The 21,537-nt window shown below is 44.9% G+C and overlaps 1 protein-coding gene across 5 annotated transcripts in view; it reads right to left on the bottom strand.

Annotated features, from left to right (window-relative positions):
• PRKDC (protein kinase, DNA-activated, catalytic subunit) overlaps window positions 1–21,537 on the bottom strand; it is a 125,179-nt gene that overhangs the window by 18,501 nt on the left and 85,141 nt on the right. For all 5 annotated transcript variants that reach the window (XM_025265432.3, XM_044928776.2, XM_044928778.2 and 2 more), the window contains exons 61-69: window positions 21,107–21,238; window positions 19,926–20,105; window positions 18,132–18,337; window positions 16,735–16,873; window positions 15,792–15,980; window positions 14,672–14,896; window positions 13,837–13,945; window positions 9,217–9,328; window positions 2,326–2,500 (exon numbers count right to left, since the gene is read on the bottom strand). In XM_025265432.3, coding sequence (XP_025121217.3) covers window positions 2,326–2,500; window positions 9,217–9,328; window positions 13,837–13,945; window positions 14,672–14,896; window positions 15,792–15,980; window positions 16,735–16,873; window positions 18,132–18,337; window positions 19,926–20,105; window positions 21,107–21,238 — 1,467 coding nt within the window. The remainder of the gene's footprint in view (window positions 1–2,325; window positions 2,501–9,216; window positions 9,329–13,836; window positions 13,946–14,671; window positions 14,897–15,791; window positions 15,981–16,734; window positions 16,874–18,131; window positions 18,338–19,925; window positions 20,106–21,106; window positions 21,239–21,537) is intronic.

Genomic DNA, 21,537 nt, shown 5'->3' with positions numbered 1-21,537 from the left:
CGGATGTGAGAGTTGGACTATAAAGAAAGCTGAGTGCCAAAGAATTGATGCTTTTGAACTGTGGTGTTGGAGAACACTCTTGAGAGTCCGTTGGACCACAAAGAGATCAAACCAGCCAACCCTAAAGGAAATCAGTCCTGAATATTCATTGGAAGGACTGATGCTGAAGCTGAAACTCCAATATGTTAGCTACCTGATGCGAAGAACTGACTCATTTGAAAAGACCCTGATGCTGGGAAAGACTGAAGGCAGGAGGAGAAGGGGATGATAGAGGATGAGATGGTTGGATGGCACCACCAATTCGAGGGACATGAGTTTGAGTAAGCTCTGGGAATGGGTGATGGACAGGGAAGCCTGGCGTGCTGCAGTCCACAGGGTTGCAAAGAGTTGGACATGACTGAGTAACTGAACTGAAAGCCCCTAGATACAAATTTCCGTGTGGACCTAAGCTCTGCTTTCCTGTGGGTATATTCCGAGGAGGGAACTACAGTCACATGGTGACCCTCGGCATTTGCAGGAGCTGCCAGACCGGCGACCGCAGGGTGCACCTCTACTCCAGCCGTCCCGAGGGTGGTGGCGGGCGGGCCCTTGCTGTGGTCTGACCCGCCTCCTCCCATGACGCATGGTGCTGCGTTCTTCACGTGTCTACTAGCCACTTAAGTGTCTTCCCGGGAGAAGCATCCATTCAGATCCTTTGCCCGTTTTATCACTAGATTGTTTGACTTTCTGTTGTTTGGTCGTAAAGAGTTATTTATGTATTCTGGAGAAGTGGACGTTTATCAGATATACAATTTCCAATTATTGTCTCCCATTGTGTGGGTTGTCTCTTCACTTTCTTTAGTGTGTTGCTTGAGGCACAGAAGCTTTTAATGTACAATTTCTCTACTTTTTATCTGGTTGTTTTATGGACATCTCTTAAATCTAATTCTCTGCCAAGCTTCAAGGACACTGACATTAGAGTATGTTACGACCCTTCCAACCACTCAGACCAGAAGTCCAGGTCGCCCTCATCACTCCTGTCATCTCTGGTCTTCTTGAACACAGTTTTTGTTCCCACCAGCATGTTCAAGATCTTCCAGGACCTCCTGGAGTCTCCAGTCCCTAATTCGGGGCCACAAGCTTCATGGTCCACCTCAAACCAGCATCACGGGATAGCCTTCCCCTCACAGCAGGCTCTTCAGTTCCCAGTTTCTCACCTTTGGGATATTATCTAAAATGTATCTCAGCACCGTTCTTTCCTACCATTCCCAAGCGCCTCCTCTCCCTGGAGCCTTTCTCCCCCACAAGCCCATGCCCCCAGCAGTGGAAAGCGCCCGCTGTGCCCCACTTCCTGCTGAGAGGCCACGTGCATCACCTCAGCTGCACCTGGACCACAGCCACTACCGCTGCACCCAGAGCTAAGGAGACAGAAGGAGGAACGGCCAGGACCTTCCGGAAAGAGAGAATCTTCTTTCTTTTCTGCAGGAAATAGTCATGGAGAGACTACCTAATTCCAGAAAGACGCAGTGGGAAAGCAATACACAAAACATCAAGAGCATTTCCAACTCCAAGGGAAGCCTGGAGCTAACAGAGTCACAAAGAACAAGATTCGTCTGTGTGTGGCGGGGGAGACTGGGACAGGAGACAGATCCTCATCGGTGGGGAATTTGAGAGCATCTGAAATCGTGCTCCTCTAAAATACAATTTAGGGGTTGATACAGCTCGTTTGTTCACTTAGGCTGTTCCAGGCTGGGCTTTTTCTTGTTGAAAATATAAAAATTCCTCATACAATACTTACCTCAAAGAAAAACATTATACAAGAGCATTAAAACCCACAAAACAGAAATACTAATTATTTCTACTGGCATAATATTCTTTGCTTTATAACAGCAAACAACATAGGGTCATTAAAACAGAAATTTCCCCAGTACATTTAAATATGATTACATGAAAATTTTAATACTTAAAATGTTAATATGCCACTTTTAAACAAAGCACACTTGTATAAATTAAGGATCTTATTATCAAAGGACATATTTTTCACAAAATACAATTTGAAACTTAAATACAATTTGTAACAAACTGGCAAGCACTCACTTTGTTAAAGAAGAGAAAACCTGATGTTAGGTCTATTTTCTTCGTAAGTTACAGAAAATAATCATTTTGAAATGACTGACAAGTGAATAATAAACTTTAGAGGCTTTCTGGAAAACTTTAATTTTTCTTCAAGCTTACTTTCTTATAAAGAAAAGAAATAGGAACAACTCCATCACCTCTAAGCATCAGCTTTTTAAGAGGAGCTGGGCTTAGAGACCACCAGCTCGAGTCTGTGGCCCTGGTGCCCACCTGCTTCCTTGCGCTCTCGGCCATCTGCATCCTCATGGAGAAGCTGCAGCTCGTGATCAGGGCCCTTGCGTCTTCTTCCAGAGCCTGTGCGTCCATCTCAGCCCCGTCCTCACTCGCACCTTCGCTGTCTGGAAGTAGACAGAGCTTCTCCTCTATTTTGCTGAGAAAGAAACATCTACATGAAACAAAGAAAAGTAAGAGTTAATGCTGGACTTGTGAAAGGAATCTCTGACACACAGGAAGCTACTGGATAGCCTTTAGACAGAAATTCTACACTTACTGAAATTTTGCTCATTTTTTAGACGGTTAATGTTACACTCTCGGAACTGGACTTAATCTCCATTTTTATTAGCCAACTCTGAGGATCCTCTGAAGATCACTGAGGATATTTTAACTTTCCAGATATCATCTATTGCCTCCGCCTCCACAAAGTACAGTATTTACACTCATAACCTGCCTTCTTAATGAAGGGACAGCACATCCAGTGTTGGGTCAAAACCATTTTTCTCTTCTGCCTCCAAATCTAAGGTCCTCCTCCCAAAGTCAGACAGTGTCAAGTGGTAGGCAGATTATAACCACTGCTCTCAGTGGCTGCGTTACACATATGGCCAATTTTATACAGCACCCCACTCCAGTACTCTTGCCTGGAAAATCCCATGGCCGGAGGAACCTGGTAGGTGGCAGTCCATGGGGTCACATGGGGTCGCACAGAGTCGGACATGACTGAGCGACTTCACTTTCACTTTTCACTTTCATGCACTGGAGAAGGAAATGGCAACCCACTTCAGTGTTCTTGCCTGGAGAATCCCAGGGACAGGGGAGCCTGATGGGCTGCTGTCTATGGGGTTGCACAGAGTCGGACACGACTGAAGCAACTTAGCAGCAGCATACACATCTGATTTGGTTCCTGTGATTGTATTTCAGTGTTTTAATTTTCAGGAACACTGACACACCAAAAAATCACTAAAGACATGGAAGATCTGAACAACACAATTGACCACCTTGATCTAATTGAAAATTATACACATTACGTCCAAGAACTGCAGAATACACTGGGTTTTCAAGTACATGTGGTATATTTACTAAAATAGACCATATGCTTGGCCATAGATCAAGTCTCAATAAATTTAAAGAGACCGAAACCATACAGTATGTTTATAACCACAAGGAATTAATTCAGTAAGACACAGACACTCACTTATAACTATTTTATGGATCAAAAAAGAAATCACAGAAGAATGAAAAAATATTCTGAACTACAAGATAATATAAAATATAAAAATATAAAATCAACATACTAAAATCTGCAGTGTGCAGCTGAAGCAGTGCTTAAAGGAACATTATAACTTTAAATATACCGAAGAAAAAAGCATAAAATCAATAATCAAAGTTTACACCTAAGAAACTGAAAAAGGAAAAGCTAAGTCTAAAGTACACAGAAAGAAAATACTAAAGATGAAACCAGAAATAAACGAAATAGAAAACAGATTGATGATAAAATCAGCAAAGCAGATCCTTTGAGAAAATCAGCAGAATTGACAGACACCTAAAATTGAGAAACTGATGAAGAAAAAAAAGCAAACACAAATCATCAATATCAGGACTGAATAAGGATCTCCCACTACAGATACCACAAATAATAACATTAGAGTATAATATGAGTAACTTCATGCCAACAATTTGACATGAAATGGAAAAATACAATTTAATAAAATTGATATGGAAAGAAATAGAAGTTTTAAATTTAAATCGTCCTATATATCTTTTTTCAGAAAGGTGTTTTTTCCCCAGTATTTATTTATTTGGCTGTGCTGGGTCTTAGTTGCACCAGGCGGTACCTACCTCCCCCATCAGAGAATGAACCTGGCCCCCTGCACTGGGAGCACAGAGCCCTCGCTGCTGGACCACCAGGAAGGTGCCAGCCCTATATTACTTAAGTAATGACATATATTATCAAAAATCTGCCCCACAGGAAACCTCCAGGTATGTACAGTTTCACTGATGAACTGTATCAAATATTTAAGAAATAAGAAGTATCTTACACAAACTGTTTTCAAAAAAGAGAGAAGGGTGCTTGTCCTAACTCATTTTATGAGGCCAGCATAACCCTAACATCAAAACCTAACAAAGACATTACAAAAAAGGGAGACATTACAGACCAGTTCCCACTTGAATACAGACAGAAAAAAATCTTAACAAAATGTTAGCAAACCAAGAATATGGAAAAGACATTGGAAAAGAGATCACCATAACCACACAGGTTTACCTTCAAATGCACCATCTACTTCAGAATCAAAAGCAACGTATTACACCAAAAACACAGCAAAGATGAGCAACATTATCCAGATGGTGACACAGGTCATTCTTGACCTTGGTCCCCTCACAGGAAAACCAAACAACATTCACAGAGAAGACACCCCTGGGAAAATGCCCCAACACGACGGTGAGTTGTAAATAAGCCTGTACCCCAGAGACTGGGGGGATGCCCGCTTTCAGGGCTGTGGTTCTCACCTCCTAGGGGTCTCGGGGCTCAGACCATGACAGAAAAGCTGGGGGGATTACAGCAACCACCAATGGATCCAGGCAGGCAGGGCCCTGCTCCCAGTGGTGCCTGAACAGAAATCCTAACCGTGGCTTTATGCGTCTGAGCCAAGATGCTGGCCCAGTCTGACCAGGGAGCTGGGCAGGGTGCAGGTTTGCCTGATTCAGGACCCAAACAATGAGCGTCGCCAGTCCTGGAGTGTGTTCTGTCCTCTGCCTGGGCAGAGAAGGTAATTCACAACCCCAGCCACCCTACTGGGAAGCCTAACTGGAGCTCGGGCACCTGCAGAGCCCACCCGGCAACCCTGCTCACAGCAGCATGGGACAGCCCAGCGGGAGGCCCTGCCTGTGGACGGAGCCAGGACAGTGGCTTGGCCACAGAGCCAGTTCCCAAACAAGAGTCCTGCCAGCTGAGGGGCCTACGGGGTGTCCCCGCATGGGCCGGGAACTGCCCTGTGGAAGAGCCTTCAGCTCAGCTACCCAGGGAGCCGCACGAGAACACGTGGGCTGTGGAGCAGCCCAGCACACAGCAGTGCTGCAGCAGACAGCTTGGCCAGTGTCTCTCCCGTCCTGTCTTCCGAGTCAACTGGTGGCCCTGTCTGGCCAGGGAATTGGTGTGCAGTCCCACCTGATCTGGGTCCCCAAATGATGAGTTGTGCTGGCCTTTGGGCCAGTCTTGCTGTCTTCCCCACCCCTCAACAGTACCCTACCTTATTGCTGAGCACAGGACCCTGTTCCAACCACCCAGGAAGCCTGATCACAGAATCCAGGCAGCACAGAGAATCCTTTTACAAGATAGTTTATGTAAGCCATATGCTAGACACAAAGGAAAGCCTGTAGTAGCCACACAAAAGATATGATAAAGAAGTCAAAACTCAGTAGACAAAAAGTCATCAAATCACACAAGAAAGAACAGGGAAAGCAAAAAGGGGTAATGAACCCACAAAACTGTCAGAGGGCAATTAACAAAATGGGAACAGTAAGTCCTTACCCATCAATAACTGTTTCAAATGTAAACAGGTTAGAGTCTTCAAGCAAAAGACACAGAATGTCTGAATGGATAAAAACAAGATCCAGGGAGAACTCTCGAGGTCTAGTGGTTAGGATCTGGCACCTGCATTGTCCTGGCCCAAGGTCCATCTCTGGACAGGGAACTAGGATCCCACAAGCCACATGACACAGTCAGAAGACAAAAAAGATCCAACGATATGATGTCTACTACAGACTCACCTTTGCTCTGAGACACACTGATGAGTAAAGGGAGAGAAAGATATTTCAAGTAAATGGTAACCCCAAAGAGCAGGCATAGCTCTACTCTATCAGAGCAAACTAAGCTAACAACAGTAAAAAGATACAAGGAAGGTCATTACACGAGGATAAAGGGGCCAACTACCAATCTGTCAAGAAAATATAACGATTACAAATATTTATGCACCCAACATCGAAACACCTACAAAGCAAACAGTAATAGAACTAAAAGGAGAAATAAACAGCAATCCAACTATTGTTGGGACTTTAATACTCCACCACCAACAATGGATAGATCATCCAGACAGAAAATCAATAAAGAAATAGCAGATTTGAACAATACTATAGACAATACTGACCTAACAGACACATACATGAAAAAAAGAGAAAAACACAATCAATTAAACGATGCAAAGAAAAGGCATATGACAAAATTCAATATTTCTTCATTATAAAAAAAAAAAAACCTTTCAGAAAATCAGTAGATGAGCAGCAAATAATTGGAAAATACCAATACAATGAAAAAAAAAAATCCATTTACAACACTGCTGAAAAAACAACACATACTTAGAAACAAATCTAACAAAAGACATCTAAGATTTCCATACTGAAAAAATACAAATCTTTGAAATTAAATAAGACCTAAGTAAACCGAGAGACATACCACATTCCTGAACTAGAGAACTCTATGCTGTTAAGACAGCAATTCCTCAAACTGATCTATAGTCAACAAAAGTCCAACCAAACTCTGTTTTTCTTTTTTTGGTAGAAATTGATAAACAGATTCTAAAATGTATATATAAATATAAGTATCCTAACAGAAACAAAGCAATTTTCATTAAGGGAAACAAAGTTGGAGGACTCACCCTATCTGATTCAAGACTTACTATAAAGCATCCGGAGAAGGCGATGGCACCCCACTCCAGTACTCTTGCCTGGAAAACCCCATGGATGGAGGAGCCTGGTAGGCTGCAGTCCATGGGGTCGCTAAGAGTTGGACACGACTGAGTGACTTCACTTTCACTTTTCACTTTCATGCATTGGAGAAGGAAATGGCAACCCACTCCAGTGTTCTTGCCTGGAGAATCCCAGGGACGGGGGAGCCTGGTTGGCTGCTATCTATGGGGTCACACCGAGTCGGACACGGCTGAAGCGACTTAGCAGCAGCAGCAGCATAAAGCATCAGTAATGAATACAGTTTGATACTGTAAAAAGATAAGCATAAAAATCGAGAAACAGGACAGAGAATTCAAAAAAAGACCCACAAATATAATGGCCACTGATTTTCACAAAAGGTGCCAAGGCAATTCAACGAAAAAAAAGTTAAGACTTTTGAACAAATGGGACTACACAACCAGATATCCACATGGAAAAAGTGCACTTGTACCCCTGCCTCACACCATCTACAGGATCATCTTTCACTGGATCACAGGCCTAGACATAAAAAATGAAACCATAACATTTCTAGGAGAAAATACAGGAGGATAATTTTGCAAGATGAGCCTGGAATACCAGATTGAAAGGTTTCCCACTAACCAAACCTGAGACATTCTGAACATGAAATAAATAAGAACAGGAATGGATTATATTCCATAAATAAAATTTGATTCCATGATTATATACTAATAATTAAAATTTAAGTAAATGAGTAGATAAACAGATGGGGGAGAAGGAGGGTTTCCTACAAGATGCAGACAAGCATGGGCACTTTGGCAGGGGGAGACGATGGTCACCAGACAGCACTGCCAAGGCTGCTTTGTCCAAGGTCATCCAGACACAGTGTGGAGGCGGCGGCCTCATCGAGCAGGACCAGCATGTCGCAGAGCACCTCCCCTGTCATCCGTTAGGTGCAGAGGAGAAAACAGGCCTGACACCCAGGAAGGCAGGACATCGCTTTAACCAGACAGCCAACACCACTGCCCCCAGGGAAGGAAGGGCAGGGGACACTCTGTGCTTCTAGGAGGGATGCCGCAGGATGCACACTCTGCTTCAGCGGCATTCCCACCACAGGCATCTCACCTGGACAGTCGTGACAACATACAGCTAAACCCAAACTACAGAAAACACCTCCAGAGCATCAGTGTCCTGAAAGACAGCTGAAGAACTGTCCAAGATTCAAGGAGATCAAGAAGACACATCAGCTAAATAAATGCATATACGATGTTGCTGCGTCCTGTCTTAAAGGCCAGAATGCTTTACAGGACATTAATGGGAGAAATGACAAAACTGAAATTGAGGCTGTACATTAAAGTGAAAACAGAGAAGTTACTATTGTACTGTGGTTCTAAGAAAATACTCTTTTTCTCAGGAAAGGTACACTGATAAACAAAGAGGTAAATAAACAGATGTGTGCAGGTTATCCTCAAATGGTTCCAAAAATAAGTATATATATGTGCAGAGAAAGAAAAAAAAGGCTAATATAGCCATCTATTTAAAATGTTTTAAAAAAAACCCATGAATCTGAGAAAAAGGCACACAGAAGAGTGCCACTTTTCTTGTTATTTTTTTTTTTTACAGAAAAGAATTGTCTCAAAATAAAAAGTAAAAAAGTTTGAAAAACAAAAAATATTAAAAGAGAATCTTTGAAAAGCTGTAGTACCAGAGGAAACAGGGTCCAATGGCAGGAAGAGGAATTGTGGGGTCACAGTCCTTCAGTCCCGCTGACTGTGTGTTTCTGCATAAAACAGCTCACAGCCTCTCTGGCCCTGCTCCTCCCACGGATACGTGTGGCAAGTATCTGCCTGCGGACCACCCAGGGCTGTTACAAGGGGGGCAGAGAGCCTCAGACCTGGTGAAGTGAGGCATATGGTGCATAACAGGGCTGAGAAGTCGGGGTGTCGCTCCCCGTCAGGCAGCCCTGAGACAGGAGCAGAGGGGCTTTTCTGCCTTCTCTCACTTCCGAGCACATCCACAGCTCACCACCCAGCACAGGACGGACAGGGGACATGATCGCACATAGGCAGGGAGACTGCTGATGGACACCCAGTGGAAACGGGTGCACGCAAGGCTCACACTCCACACTGCTCAACCACAGTCTGGGAGAAAAACAATTCTGGAAACTTCAGAAAAGAGACCACATCAACTTGGGGGACCACATCTCACCGATTCGTGATGATGTCATCCCAGACGTTCATCGGGTCCATTTTAGCATCAGGGTATCGATTTGTCCAGGTTTTCACAAGTCTCTTCAGGGGAACGTGAGATGATAAATTACCTAAAATGACATTATGGTATGAGTGTGGCCAACAGCCCAATGATCAGACCACCTTACAAAGTGAGCTGCCATCAGTAAACAGAAACTTAGTTCAGATTCCTGGTCCAAATTACAACGCTTGGCCCTATTGTTCACAACAGGAGCACAAAGTTACCGTACTTAATATATTCTGGCATGAAAACTTAATGTCTTCAGGCCATCAAGGAAAGAGGAAATAAACATGCAGTTTTTACATTCACCACAGGTCCACAATCACAATGCTCCGCTCACAATCCTAAAATCTAAAAAGCACTGAAAACTGACAAGCTATTCACGGGGTTGCAACCAATTTTCTTGTTTACAATATCTAATATGAATCGTCGCAGGACAACTGAATCTGCTCATGTCACTCGTGGGAGTGCCCAGAGGAGGGGGAGACTTGTCCGTTGCTGGAGGATTGGCCACCAACCCAGACCTGGTGTGCATGTGAGGTCACCATGACAAAGCCCCCAAAAAACCTGGCTCAAGGGCTTCTCAATTCCACAACATTAATATTTAAAGAGAATGCACTAGTCATAGCAAATAACCTTTTTCAACAATATAAGATGACTTTACACATGGACATGACCAAATGGTCAATACTGAAATCAGAGTGATTACATTCTTTGTAGCCAAAGATGGAGAAGCTGTATACAGTCAGCAAAAACAAGACCAGCAGCTGACTGTAGCTCAGATCATCAACTTCTCATAGCAAAATTCAGGCTTTAAAAAAAAAAAAAAAACACTGGAAAAACAATAGGATAACCAGGTATGACTTAAATCCCATATGAATTCGCGATAAAGGTAATGAACAGATTCAAGGGACTAGATCGAGTTAACAGTATGCCTAAAGAACTAGGCACAGTACAGGAGGTGACAAACAAAACCACTGCAAAGAAAAAGAAAAGCAAGAAGGCAAAGTGGTTATCTGAGGAGGCTTTACAAATAGCAGAACGAAGAGAAGCGAAAAGCAAGGGAGAGACGGAAAAGTACATCCAATTAAATGCAGAGGTCCAAAATACAGCTATAATAGTCAAGAAGGCCGTCTTCAATGAACAGTGCTTAATAATCGAAGAAACAACAAAAGGGGAAAGACTAGCAATCTCTTAAGGAAAACTGGAAACATCAAGGGAATATTCCGCCCAAAAATGGGCACAATAAAGGATAAAAATGGTACAGACCTAGTAGGTGCTGAAGAGATCAAGAAGAGATGGAACGAATACATGGAAGAACTGTATAAAAAAGATCTTAATGAACCAGATAACTATGATGGTGTGGTTAGTCATCCAGAGCCAGACATTCTGGAGTGTGAAGTCAAGTTGGCCTTAAGAAGCACTGCTCTTAATAAAGCTGCTGTTAATGAAATTCCAGCAGAACCATTCAAATCCATAAAGGATGATGCCATCAAGGTTTGAAAATTCAACATTCAAAAAATAAAGATCATGGCATCTGGTCCCATCATTTCATTGCAAATAGATGGGGAAACAGTGGAAATAGTGACAGACCTTATTTTCCCAGGCTCCAAAATCACTGCAGATGGTGACTGCAGCCATGAAATTAAAAGATGCTTGCTCCTTGTACGAAAAGCTATGACAAACCTAGACAGCATATTAAAAAGCAGAGACATTACTTTACTGACAAAGGTCCTTCTAGTCAAAGCTATGGTTTTTCCAGTAGTCATATATGGATGTGAGAGTTGGGCCATAAAGAAGACTGAGTGCTGAAGAATTGATGCTTTTGAACTGTGGTGTTGGAGAAGACTCTTGAGAGGCCCTTGGACTGCAAGGAGATCAAACCAGTCCATCCTAAAGGAAATCAGTCCTGAATATTCATTGAAAGGACTGAGCTGAAGCTTCAATACTTTGGCCACCTGACAGGAAGAGCTACCTTGTAAGAAGAGACCCTGATGCTGGGAAAGATTGAAGGCAGGAGGAGAAGGGGACGACAGGGGATGAGATGGTTGGATGGCATCACCAACTCAATGGTCATGAGTTTGCGCAAGCTCCAGGAGATGGTAAAGGACACGTAGTCTTGGTGTGCTGCAGTCCATGGGGTCACAAAGAGTCAGACACAACTGGGCAACTGAACAATAATAGCAACGTTTAAAGCTTTGGTTTTCTTTCTACGGTGAGAAAGCATGCTTACCTTGTTAAGGCAAGTTACTTAATCTCTGATGCCCTATAAAATGAGGAAAAAGAATCTAAGTCTCATTTGTTGTTGTTCAATCCCTCAGTATCTCTCGGAGTCTACCCAGGTTCATGTTCATCGCTTCAGTGATGCTGTCCAGCCATTTCATCCTCTGACACCCTCTTCTCCTTCTACCCTCAATCTTTCCCAGCATCACGGACTTCTCCAATGAGTCGTCTGTGCACATCAGATGACCAAAATACTGGGGCTTCAGTTTGAGCATCAGTTCTTCCAGTTCAGGGCTGATCTCCCTTAAAATTGACTGGTTTGATCTCCTTGCTGTCCAAGGGACTTTCAGAAGTCTTCTGCAGCACCACAGTTCAAAGGCATGAATTCTCTGACGTTCTGCCTTAACAGTCCAGCTCTCACAACTGTACACAACCACTGGGAAAACCATAGTGGACTTTTGTCTCTGCTTTTCAACACACCATCTACATTTGTCATTGCTTTCCTGCCAAGAAGCAAGCATCTTCTGATTTCATGGCTGCAGTCACCGTCCATGGTGATTTTGGAGCCCAAGAAGAGGAAATCTGTCACTACTTCCACCTCTTCCCCTTCTATTTGCCATGCAGTAATAAGGCCAGATGCCATGATTTTAGTTTCCTTAACAGTCTTAAGCCAGCTCTTTCACTTTCCTCCTTCACCCTCGTCAAGAGGTTCTTTAGTTCCCGCTTCACTTTCTGCCATTAGAGTGGTATCATCTGCACACCTGAAGTGGTTTTTGTTTCTCCCGCCTATCTTGATTCCAGCTGGTAACTCATCCAGGCTGGCATTTCTCATGATGTGCTCAGTGTATAGGTTAAACAAGCAGGGTGACAGCAGACAGCCCTGTCACACTGCTTTCTCGGTCTTGAATGAATCAGCTGTCCCATGCAAGGTTCTGTTTCTTCTGGACCCGCATACAGGTTTCTCAGGAGACAGGTAAGATGGTCTGGTATTCCCATCTAAGAGCTTTCCACAGTTTGTATGATCCACACAGTCAAAGACTTTAGCATTGTCAATGAGACGGAGATAGATGTTTTTCTCTATAATCCAGTGAATGTTGGCAATTTGATCTCTAGTTCTTCTTCCTTCTCTAAACCCAGCTTAGATACCTGGAAGTTCTTGGTTTGAATAATGCTGAAGCCTAGCATGCAAGATTATAAGCATGATCTTACTAGCATGGAAGATGAGTACAACTGTCTGATGGTTAGAGCATTCTTTAGTACTACCCTTCTTGGGAATTGGGAAGAGGATTGACCTTTTCCAGTCCTATGGCCACTGCTGGGTCTTCCAGATTTGCTGACATAATAAATACAAAACCTGATCAATTTAGTTCAGTTTAGTTACTCAGTCATGTCCCACTCTTTGCAACCCTATGGACTGCAGCACACCAGGCTTCCCTGTCCATCACCAACTCCCTGAGTTTGCTCAGACTCATGCGCATCAAGTCAGTAATGCCATCCAACCATCTCATCCTCTGTCGTCCCCTTCTTCTCCTGCCTTCAGTGTTTCCCAGCATCAGGGTCTTTTCTAATGAGTAAGTTCTTCATATCGCCTGGCCAAAGTATTCCAGCTTCAGCATCAGTCATCAGATGCCATGATATATATTAGTTTTTGAGCCTACATCTCATAGGCTGTTATAAAACTGGGTAAAATACAGAGAAAAGAAACTAACACAGCTCCTAGAATGATACGCCACTAATAATACATACTTGAAAAACCATTCTCCAAATTTAAAACAGAGAACAGTCAGGTAGATAGTTCTGAATACCAACTTTTATCGGTACTCTAAGAAGTCTTTCATAGTTATTTTTAGAAATAGAAATGAAATTAACAAGATGTTACTTCTGACTCGGGGGGACCTTCCATCAGCACCAGGATTAAGCCCACTCAGCAGCAGCAGAAAGGCCTTCCATCTGGGCACAGCCACCCGGGCCTCACCTCACCACCTGGTACCTGGGACAGTCACGCCAGTGCCCCAGGCTCAGGCTGGCCTTCTGAGAACCCCTCTCTTCCGACCATACCCAACTCAAGCCCTACCTGCAGATTTTATCACCCCAATTTTTCATGGGGCTCCTGGACTGCTCTGCCCTGTGGGGACCACAGCGTCTGCTCCCTGGAAGCTTCTTAAGCACCCGGAAGAGCACTGGACTATTTTAAACACTTATTTCAACAATCTCAAAACACACATTCATGGAGTAAACTCAAGACAATTTCTAACCCGTACATTAAGAAACATGTACTATCACCAAACAAACTCAGATGCCAAAACTCTTCCTAATTATGAAAGGAAAAAAGATACATATAAATAAAAAAATTACCTTGTTTGCTAATAAAGCTGATGAACTCCTGAATTTCTATGAAAGTCTGTACAGACTGCAATTTGGTGAGTCTACTTCTGTGTAAGAGGACATCAATACTGGAATAGTTCTGGAAAAGTTATTTAGCATTGGTTACAGGTCACTGTACTGCTTCAGATTTTAACACAGTCTAAACATGAAACAGCAACCACCCTATAAACAGATCAGTTACACAGGATGTCTCTGAGTGGTCACAGGAGCAATTAAATGGTCTAATTTATTTTTAAATTTTGGTTTTCAATTACATTTTGGTTCAACAAAGTCAGTAAGAGCAATACAATCAGGTGCTGCTGCCTCCATTCCCCACCAATTTTTAAAAATCACAATATCCTATAATACAGAACTGCCAACTATAGAAGCCAACCTGTCTCCTTCCATAAACTTCCTCAAGTGGACTGCAACTCAACCTCAAACATGTTTAAAAACTAGAATAAAGACAGTGAATGTTCGGCCACAACAAACATTCAGGGATTCTACACAAGATGCAGCTTTAACAACGTTAACGGCCAACCTCAGAGGCAGGACAGACGCTGGCTGGCGGGGCCGCACGACCCTCCTGCACGACCACCTCCCACCCAGATGCCTGGGGGTGGGGCCTGCTCTCAGGTACTCGTCCAGGGAGAGAAAGAAAACCCCAAGGTAAAACAAAAGGAACTTTCCAAATCAGAAACAGCCACTAAAAGGCTCCAGGCCGTTGGCTGGTCTGCAGGGAATCAGAGGGAAGTGGCCAGCGAGCTGCCGATGTCGACCCAAGCTCACAGGAATATCACACCCCCGGCGGGTGCGCCCAGGTTACCTGCATGAACATCTGGATGCAGTTCTGGATGTAATACTTGGCCCTGTCAATGTCGTCCTGCAGGAGGTAGAGGAGACTCAGCTCCTGGCTATAGCGGAGCTCGAGCAGGGCCTTCCGCAGCTCTGAGGTCAGTGCCTCGTCCACAAAGGTCAGCAGTGCCTGGTCGCCCTCCCCGCGCAGCAGCAGCTTCAGCTTGCTGCGCACCATGTATGGCAGGCAGGTCTCCTGCAGAGCAAGAATGGATGTGACATGCCAAGATGGCGTCGCCACGCATCTGTGGTATCACTTCACAGGTTCAAATGATGGCGCTTAATGTTTCAAACCTAAGGCCATGATCTTTAAAGCAAGTTCATCTACAATTGCTTATTTTATAACCACAAAACATACAGGAACACGTTCTATAGAAAATGGGAACTACTTGTAGTTGAAAGAGAACCGGACGTGCAGTACCAAGTGAGGCCCTGAAGGCCGGGTGAGGGCAGCGGTGCAGATGGGTGCCAGGCCGGCCCAATGAGGCCTCTGTGCAGTGCAGACACAACAGGAAGCACTCTCCCTATGGTCACACCAGGGAAGCTAACATTCCTCTGTAAAGGCATCTGCTTGTTCTGAAAGCATTAGCTAAGAGCACAGTGAGTGAGTGAGTGAGTGAAAATCGCTCAGTCATGTCCGACTCTTTGCGACCCCATGGACTGTACAGTCCATGGAATTCTCCAGGCCAGAATACTGGAGTAGGTAGTCTTTCCCTTCTCCAGGAAATCTTCCCAGCCCAGGGATCCAACCCAGGTCTCCTGCACTGCAGGTGGATTCTTTACCAGCTGAGCCACAAGGGGAGCCTAAGAATACTGGAGTGGGTAGCCTATCCCTTCTCCAGCAGATCTTCTCAACCCAGGAATTTAACCAGGGTCTCCTGCATTGCAGGCAGATTCTTTACCAACTGAGCTATGAGGGAAGCACAGTGGTTTAACAATATTATGGAGTCTGGGGGAGTCAAGTTATATAAACACTCTAATGCTTGACAACCACTTTCCTGTTTCTGAAAAGTTTTAAACACCTTCATTAATGAGAGAGCACTTGACCATCGAGGACATCTACTTAGATGACCTCACAGATGGCCCCGCACCTGATAGAAGGGCTCGCTCCACATCTTGCTCAGGTCTGGGGTGCCCTCGCCATCAGCGCTAGCCGTGGAGCAGTACTCTAGCGACTTCCACTCGGCCAGCTGGTTGTAGCAGTCAAGGGATGCAAGTTCCCAGAAGTCCTTCTCAGCTTCCGTGGGCTCGCCATCTGCCCACTCTTGTGTGTTGAGGGCCTGTGAAGATTATTTTACCAAACTGGATACAGGTAACATTCACACTAAGAATAATAACTGTCAGATTTATGACAAGTAGAGAAAAAAGGGAAAAGAGAGTTAACTTGAGGGAACCTAACAGTCAAATGAATATTAAAAATCCCAGCTAGGACAGAACCACTTCTTTGGGGAACTTAACTATAAAGTCAATTAATACGCTGAAAACTGAAAACGGCCCTTAATTTGATGTAAATACTGTAGATTCTTCACTACTTGGAAAGTTCTTAGAATGAAAATTAGAAAACAGGACATTTATAGAAGACTGCAGAGGGTTTCACCATTTAGATGTCTCACACAGGCCAAAGGCCCTCAACTGCAAGTGTGTGCCTGCCACACATCCACACTCAGCCACGGACAACTCCAACACAAGACGTGCAAAGCTGGACTTCCCCAAACCAGCCCTCACCTACCTTTTTATAAGTTTTACTTCCAGAGTGGAAACAATCTACTCAAACAGAAACTATATTACAATACCAGATACTGAAATGACATCTTACAGTTTCATACTAACTTGGTAAAAAACACTTTCTCTTTGATTCAGTATTTTCTTAAAAAGAGTAAGAATCAGAACAATAACTAGTTCATGTTCAGTTATTATGAAACCATTTTCTGGTAGTAATCTTTTTGAAGGTCTAAATTCTAAAGCTGACAGTGTTTCCATCCAGAGAACAAAAGTGGTAAAGCAACTGACACACTTGCTGGAGATCAACTCTACCTCGTTATATAGCCTGGCAGCTTCAGAATAGTCACTTCTTGCTTCTGCTAACAGCGCGTTCTGAGTGATCTGCTTTGTTCCAATCTCACTGCTGAAAATACCATGGAGGATGTCATACTCCCCGATCGACCTGTACAGTCTATGAAACAGATCAAAAAAAAAAGAGGACAAATCAGTGAATGCCCTAATATTTTTCAAGTCTTTCTTGAAATGATATTAAATCAAGATGCCACAATTATAGTAACTAAAAAAGATGTCATATTGTTTTGTTAAAACATAAAATCTTAAGAATTTTGAAGTTACCATTAAGTTTTATTTCTTGAGCCATAGAGAAGGCAGAAATTATTCTAAAGTGCATGCATGTGTGCTCAGTCACCTCAGCTGCGTCTGACTTCTTGTGACCCCATGGACTGTAGCCTGCCAGACTTCTCTGTCCATGGGATTCTCCAGGCAAGAATACTGGAGGGGGCTGCCATGCCTTCCCCTCCAGGGGATCTTCCCGACCCAGGAATCAATGTCTGCCCTTATGTCTTCTGCACTGGTAGGCGGGTTCTTTGCCACTAACCACTAGTGGCACTTTACCAAGAGCATCACCTTGGGAAGCCCATTCTAAAGTGCACTCAATGTAAAAGCTGAAAATATCATAGCTTTACAATGCATAAGTTGACTCATTAAATGAGACTGTTCTATGTCACTCCATCACTGAAACACTTATCTGTGGGGACCTTTCTGGAATCTGGAATGTGGTCCAAAACCCAGAAGTAGGTAAACTAGTTCTGGTCCTACAGATGCCATGTACTCCACATTCAACGGCTGTCTCGATGTTACTGAGAGTTTCAACTTTGATGTCAACACAAATTTGTTGGCCCATCAGCCAAGCCTCCCACTTGAAGACAGGCTCAGGTGTCTAAAAGTCCGTCCCCTCCTCCCTGGAGACTTCTTCCTGTCTTCAGTGTCTCCACACAGGGTGTCATGACCATCCATGCCCACAGAGGACATGACGGGGTGGGAACAGCCTGTAGGCAGATCAGCAGCCCCAGGACGTCGTCCCCCAGGGGACGGGTCACACCCGGACTGTGAGGCTCCTCGGCAGCAACACAGCGCCTACCGCTCACCTCTCGCTGGTACAGGGACAGGAGCGACTACGCAACAGTGACACTCTTTTATGTTTTTCCCAGAACCTGGAATATCTCAAAACCAGTGCTTCAGGAAAAGTGCAAATCCAATCTCATCCTAATCCAGCACCCCCAGAATCTAGTGCCTGAGAATTAGGCACTGGGTTTCTCATGATAAACCTCAGGTAAGAGAAGACTCAAACAGGATGTGTGTTGCCCAAATAAAGTAACTGTGTTAGACGCATCACTTTGGCCACAGCAGGGTCGGGGCCCAGAGCTTACTTGGCAAGTTCCATCCACCTGCCGACGTCGGGGGGCAGGCCGGGCCTCCCCCGCGCACGCTTGGTGGGCGGCTCCTGGGGTGCCAGTCGCAACAGCGCTTCCTCCAGCAGGCAGATGGCCCCGGGCTGCTGCAGGCCCGCCAGGCCGGCCGCACTGACCAGAGCCGGGTCGAGGCTCAGCAGGTCAGCGTGTTGGCAGCTGATCTCCTGGCAAGACACAGACACGCAGTCCTTCAGTGAGAGGGTCTCCAACCAGGAGTACCTTGTTTTACCAAACACTAAGTTCTGGTGTTAGCAGTCATGGGAGAGAGACATGGAGCACTTCACACACAGTCTCAGACCAAGTCTGCACCTGCATCCCTCCCATGTGGCTCCCCCAGTTCCAGGCCCGAAGGCAAGCTGCAGGGTGATATGTTACCTATCGAAACTTCCTTAAACAGCAGTGGACAAAACTGCAAAACTAGAAATTCAGATATAAAAAAAATCACTGCAGAATACAACGTGAAGAGAAACTTACTCTGAAACACTGGCTGATGCAATATAATTTCTCAAGCCTTATCTTTGGTATTGCCAGGAGAAAATCAGTGAAAGAATTCTACATGTAAATTATAAACCAATAAAAAGTAGAGTACATAAAAAGAAACTGTATTACCAGTTTCATGCTGCATGGAAAAGAACAAAGTAGCCATAATCAATACTTCAACTCAAGGAATTATTACCCAGTTTGCAAACCACAGCTACTGATAAATAGCATTAAAGAACATAATTTTTAAACTACTCCAAGGATGTAACTAATTACAAAAATACTGACATGAATCCAGATGATTTTCTATTAGGGGCTTTGTAATTATCCATGTTTTGAGTGTAAAGAAAGTATTTCTTAATCCCCTAATAAGTATGCTCAGTGGTTACAAAAGTACACCTACACTAGTCCTCTGTTCGAACTGCATTGCTTTGGAAACCTTCTCTGACACCTGTGTCCCCCGTGTCTGCAATGGTGCACAGCACCCCCCACCCCCCAGCAAGGCGTGGCCCGCTGATCTGCCCATCAGGCCCTGCACCCCACCCACTTCTGCATCATGTGCCATGCCCTCGTGACCTTCCACCTCTGCCTGCTCTCCGCCTGCCCTCACCGAGTGTAGCTCTGTGACCCATTGCCTGGTCCCCACCCGGCGCACAGGTAGGCACGTACTCCGTCAATGTCCCCAAAGGTGACAGCAGGGCTGGGTGCCACGTGACAGGCAGGTGTGACCAGAACCCTGCAGGAATGAGCTGACACAGTCAGACCAACTTTGTATTAAGTTGGATCTCAGATTATTCTGTCATATATAAATTAAAAAAATATACAAATTAGTTGGGGCTTCCCTGGTGGCTTAGTGGTAAAGAATCTGCCTATCAAGGCAGGAGACACAGGTTCAATCCCTGCTCTGGAAAATTCCACATCGCATGGAGAAACTAAGCCCAGGTGCCAAACTACCAAGCCTGTGCTCTAGAGCCCAGGACCCACGACTACTGAAGCCCGTGTCCTAGAGCCTGAGCTACACAACAAGAGAAGCCATGGCAATGAGAAGCCCGTGCACCACAACAAAGAATAGGCCCCCGCACCCCCCGCCAACACAACTAGAGAAGAGCCCACACAGCAAGGAAGACCCAGCACGGCCAAAAAGAATAAGTAAGCTGCCCTGAGCCACCTGGGAGGAGGTGGCCCCACCAGAGTCCAGCTGCTGTGTTAAACCCATACTACAACTGGGAGACCAGCAGAGCCACTGAGACACGGGCGTGCCGACAGCCTCACCTGGATGCAGGACACGAAGGGCGGGAAGAAGGAGAAGCTGGTGTCCAGAAAGCGCGTGAAGTCCTGCAGGAGCTTCTGGGCGGCGCCCCGCCCCTCAGCCGCGGTCCTGCGCTCGCCCGACTCCCTCAGAATCCCCGAGCACAGGCTGCCGAAGAGCTGCCTCGCGACGAGCGGGTCTCTCTGTAAGACATTCCCGAGTGGGACAGGTGTGCTGACTTGCCCATGCGTCAGAGCCTGGCCTGAAACATCAAGTGCTGCCGCCAGTCACCACACTGGGCAACGTCACTGCAGGGCTGTGCCCACCAATAAAGCTGGGAAGGGACGTGGGGCCGTATGCTATTTTGCAAATTCCTATCACTTTATAAATAGTTAGATTAGTAAAAAGCTTGTAAAGCAGTAATGGGCTACACAGACGTAACCTATTATTATGATCAATATTGGGCTTTCCCAATGGTTCAGCTGGTAAAGAAACTGCCTGCAATGTGGGAGACCTGGGTTGGGAAGATTCCCTGGAAAAGGGAAAGGCTACCCACTCCAGTATTCTGGCTTAGAGAATTCCATGGACTGTATAGTCCATGGGGTCACAAGGAGTCAGACACAACTGAGCGACTTTCACTTATCACTTATGATCAATATTAGTACTGCAAACTTAAGTACAGTAAAAATATGAGGCATCAAGTTTCAGTACCTAATTATGTACTATATGACACAGTATAAAGATTTTTAAAATTACTTCATTAAAGTCAAAGGAATCTTAACCAGACTTTTGAGGGATAAATATCCCGTTTATCTCAGAGCACTCAGCTACAGAACCTCACTCACTCCTGAAGCTCATGGTCACCCTAACGACACGGAGGAGTATTTCAGTCCTCGGTGCCTGGGAATTTTGGAGGAGGATGCTGATACCACTGACCTTCCTGATCACCCCCACAAGAGGGTTTTGTACAATCAATGATTTAAGTGGTGAAGCTACTTACATACTATTTCATTCCCACCAACATCACTGGTGAGAAAAAGAGTGCGGTGTGACTAGCACACGGAGACACTGGGCCCAAAGCAAAGTGCTGGATGGGACCTAGGACTTGGGATGAGGCTCAGCACTGAGGCCTGTGTGGGGGACAGGTCACCCCTGCTCCCACACGAGGCAACTGCCCCAGAGCATGTGCCAGCCTCGCACTGACCTGGGCCACAGCCTGCAGCGGGGTGATCAGGCTGCTGTGCGGAATCTGGATGTCAGGAAGGTCTCCACGGCGGTAACTTCTGTACAAGACGACCTGAGCCTCGTGCTTCATTTTCAACTCACTCTTGATCTCCTACAATCATCAGCAATACAGGAAGCTTACAACTTTCATCTAAAGAGTAGTGCTTGGGTGATGAGACCGTCCTCACCCACCACTGACAAAAGTGCATCAAGGTCAGTTCTATCCAAGACACTCTCGTCACTACACTTGATCAAGGTGCAGACAGTGAGCCCAAACCAGTGTCAGATGTGCAGTGGGAAGAGTATTCAAGGATCTACTACAAAGAAATCTGAGTTTCTCTGAAATTAGAGAACTTGATTTAAAACTTTCTCAACCCACAAATGAGAAGATTGTATTTCTTTGTCACTCTC

This window comes from Bubalus bubalis, chromosome 15 (assembly GCF_019923935.1).
Source record: "Bubalus bubalis isolate 160015118507 breed Murrah chromosome 15, NDDB_SH_1, whole genome shotgun sequence".
Taxonomy (NCBI): Eukaryota; Metazoa; Chordata; class Mammalia; order Artiodactyla; family Bovidae; genus Bubalus; species Bubalus bubalis.
The sequence above is the reverse complement of the archived record's forward strand: the minus strand, read 5'-3'. Positions and strand labels throughout refer to the sequence as shown.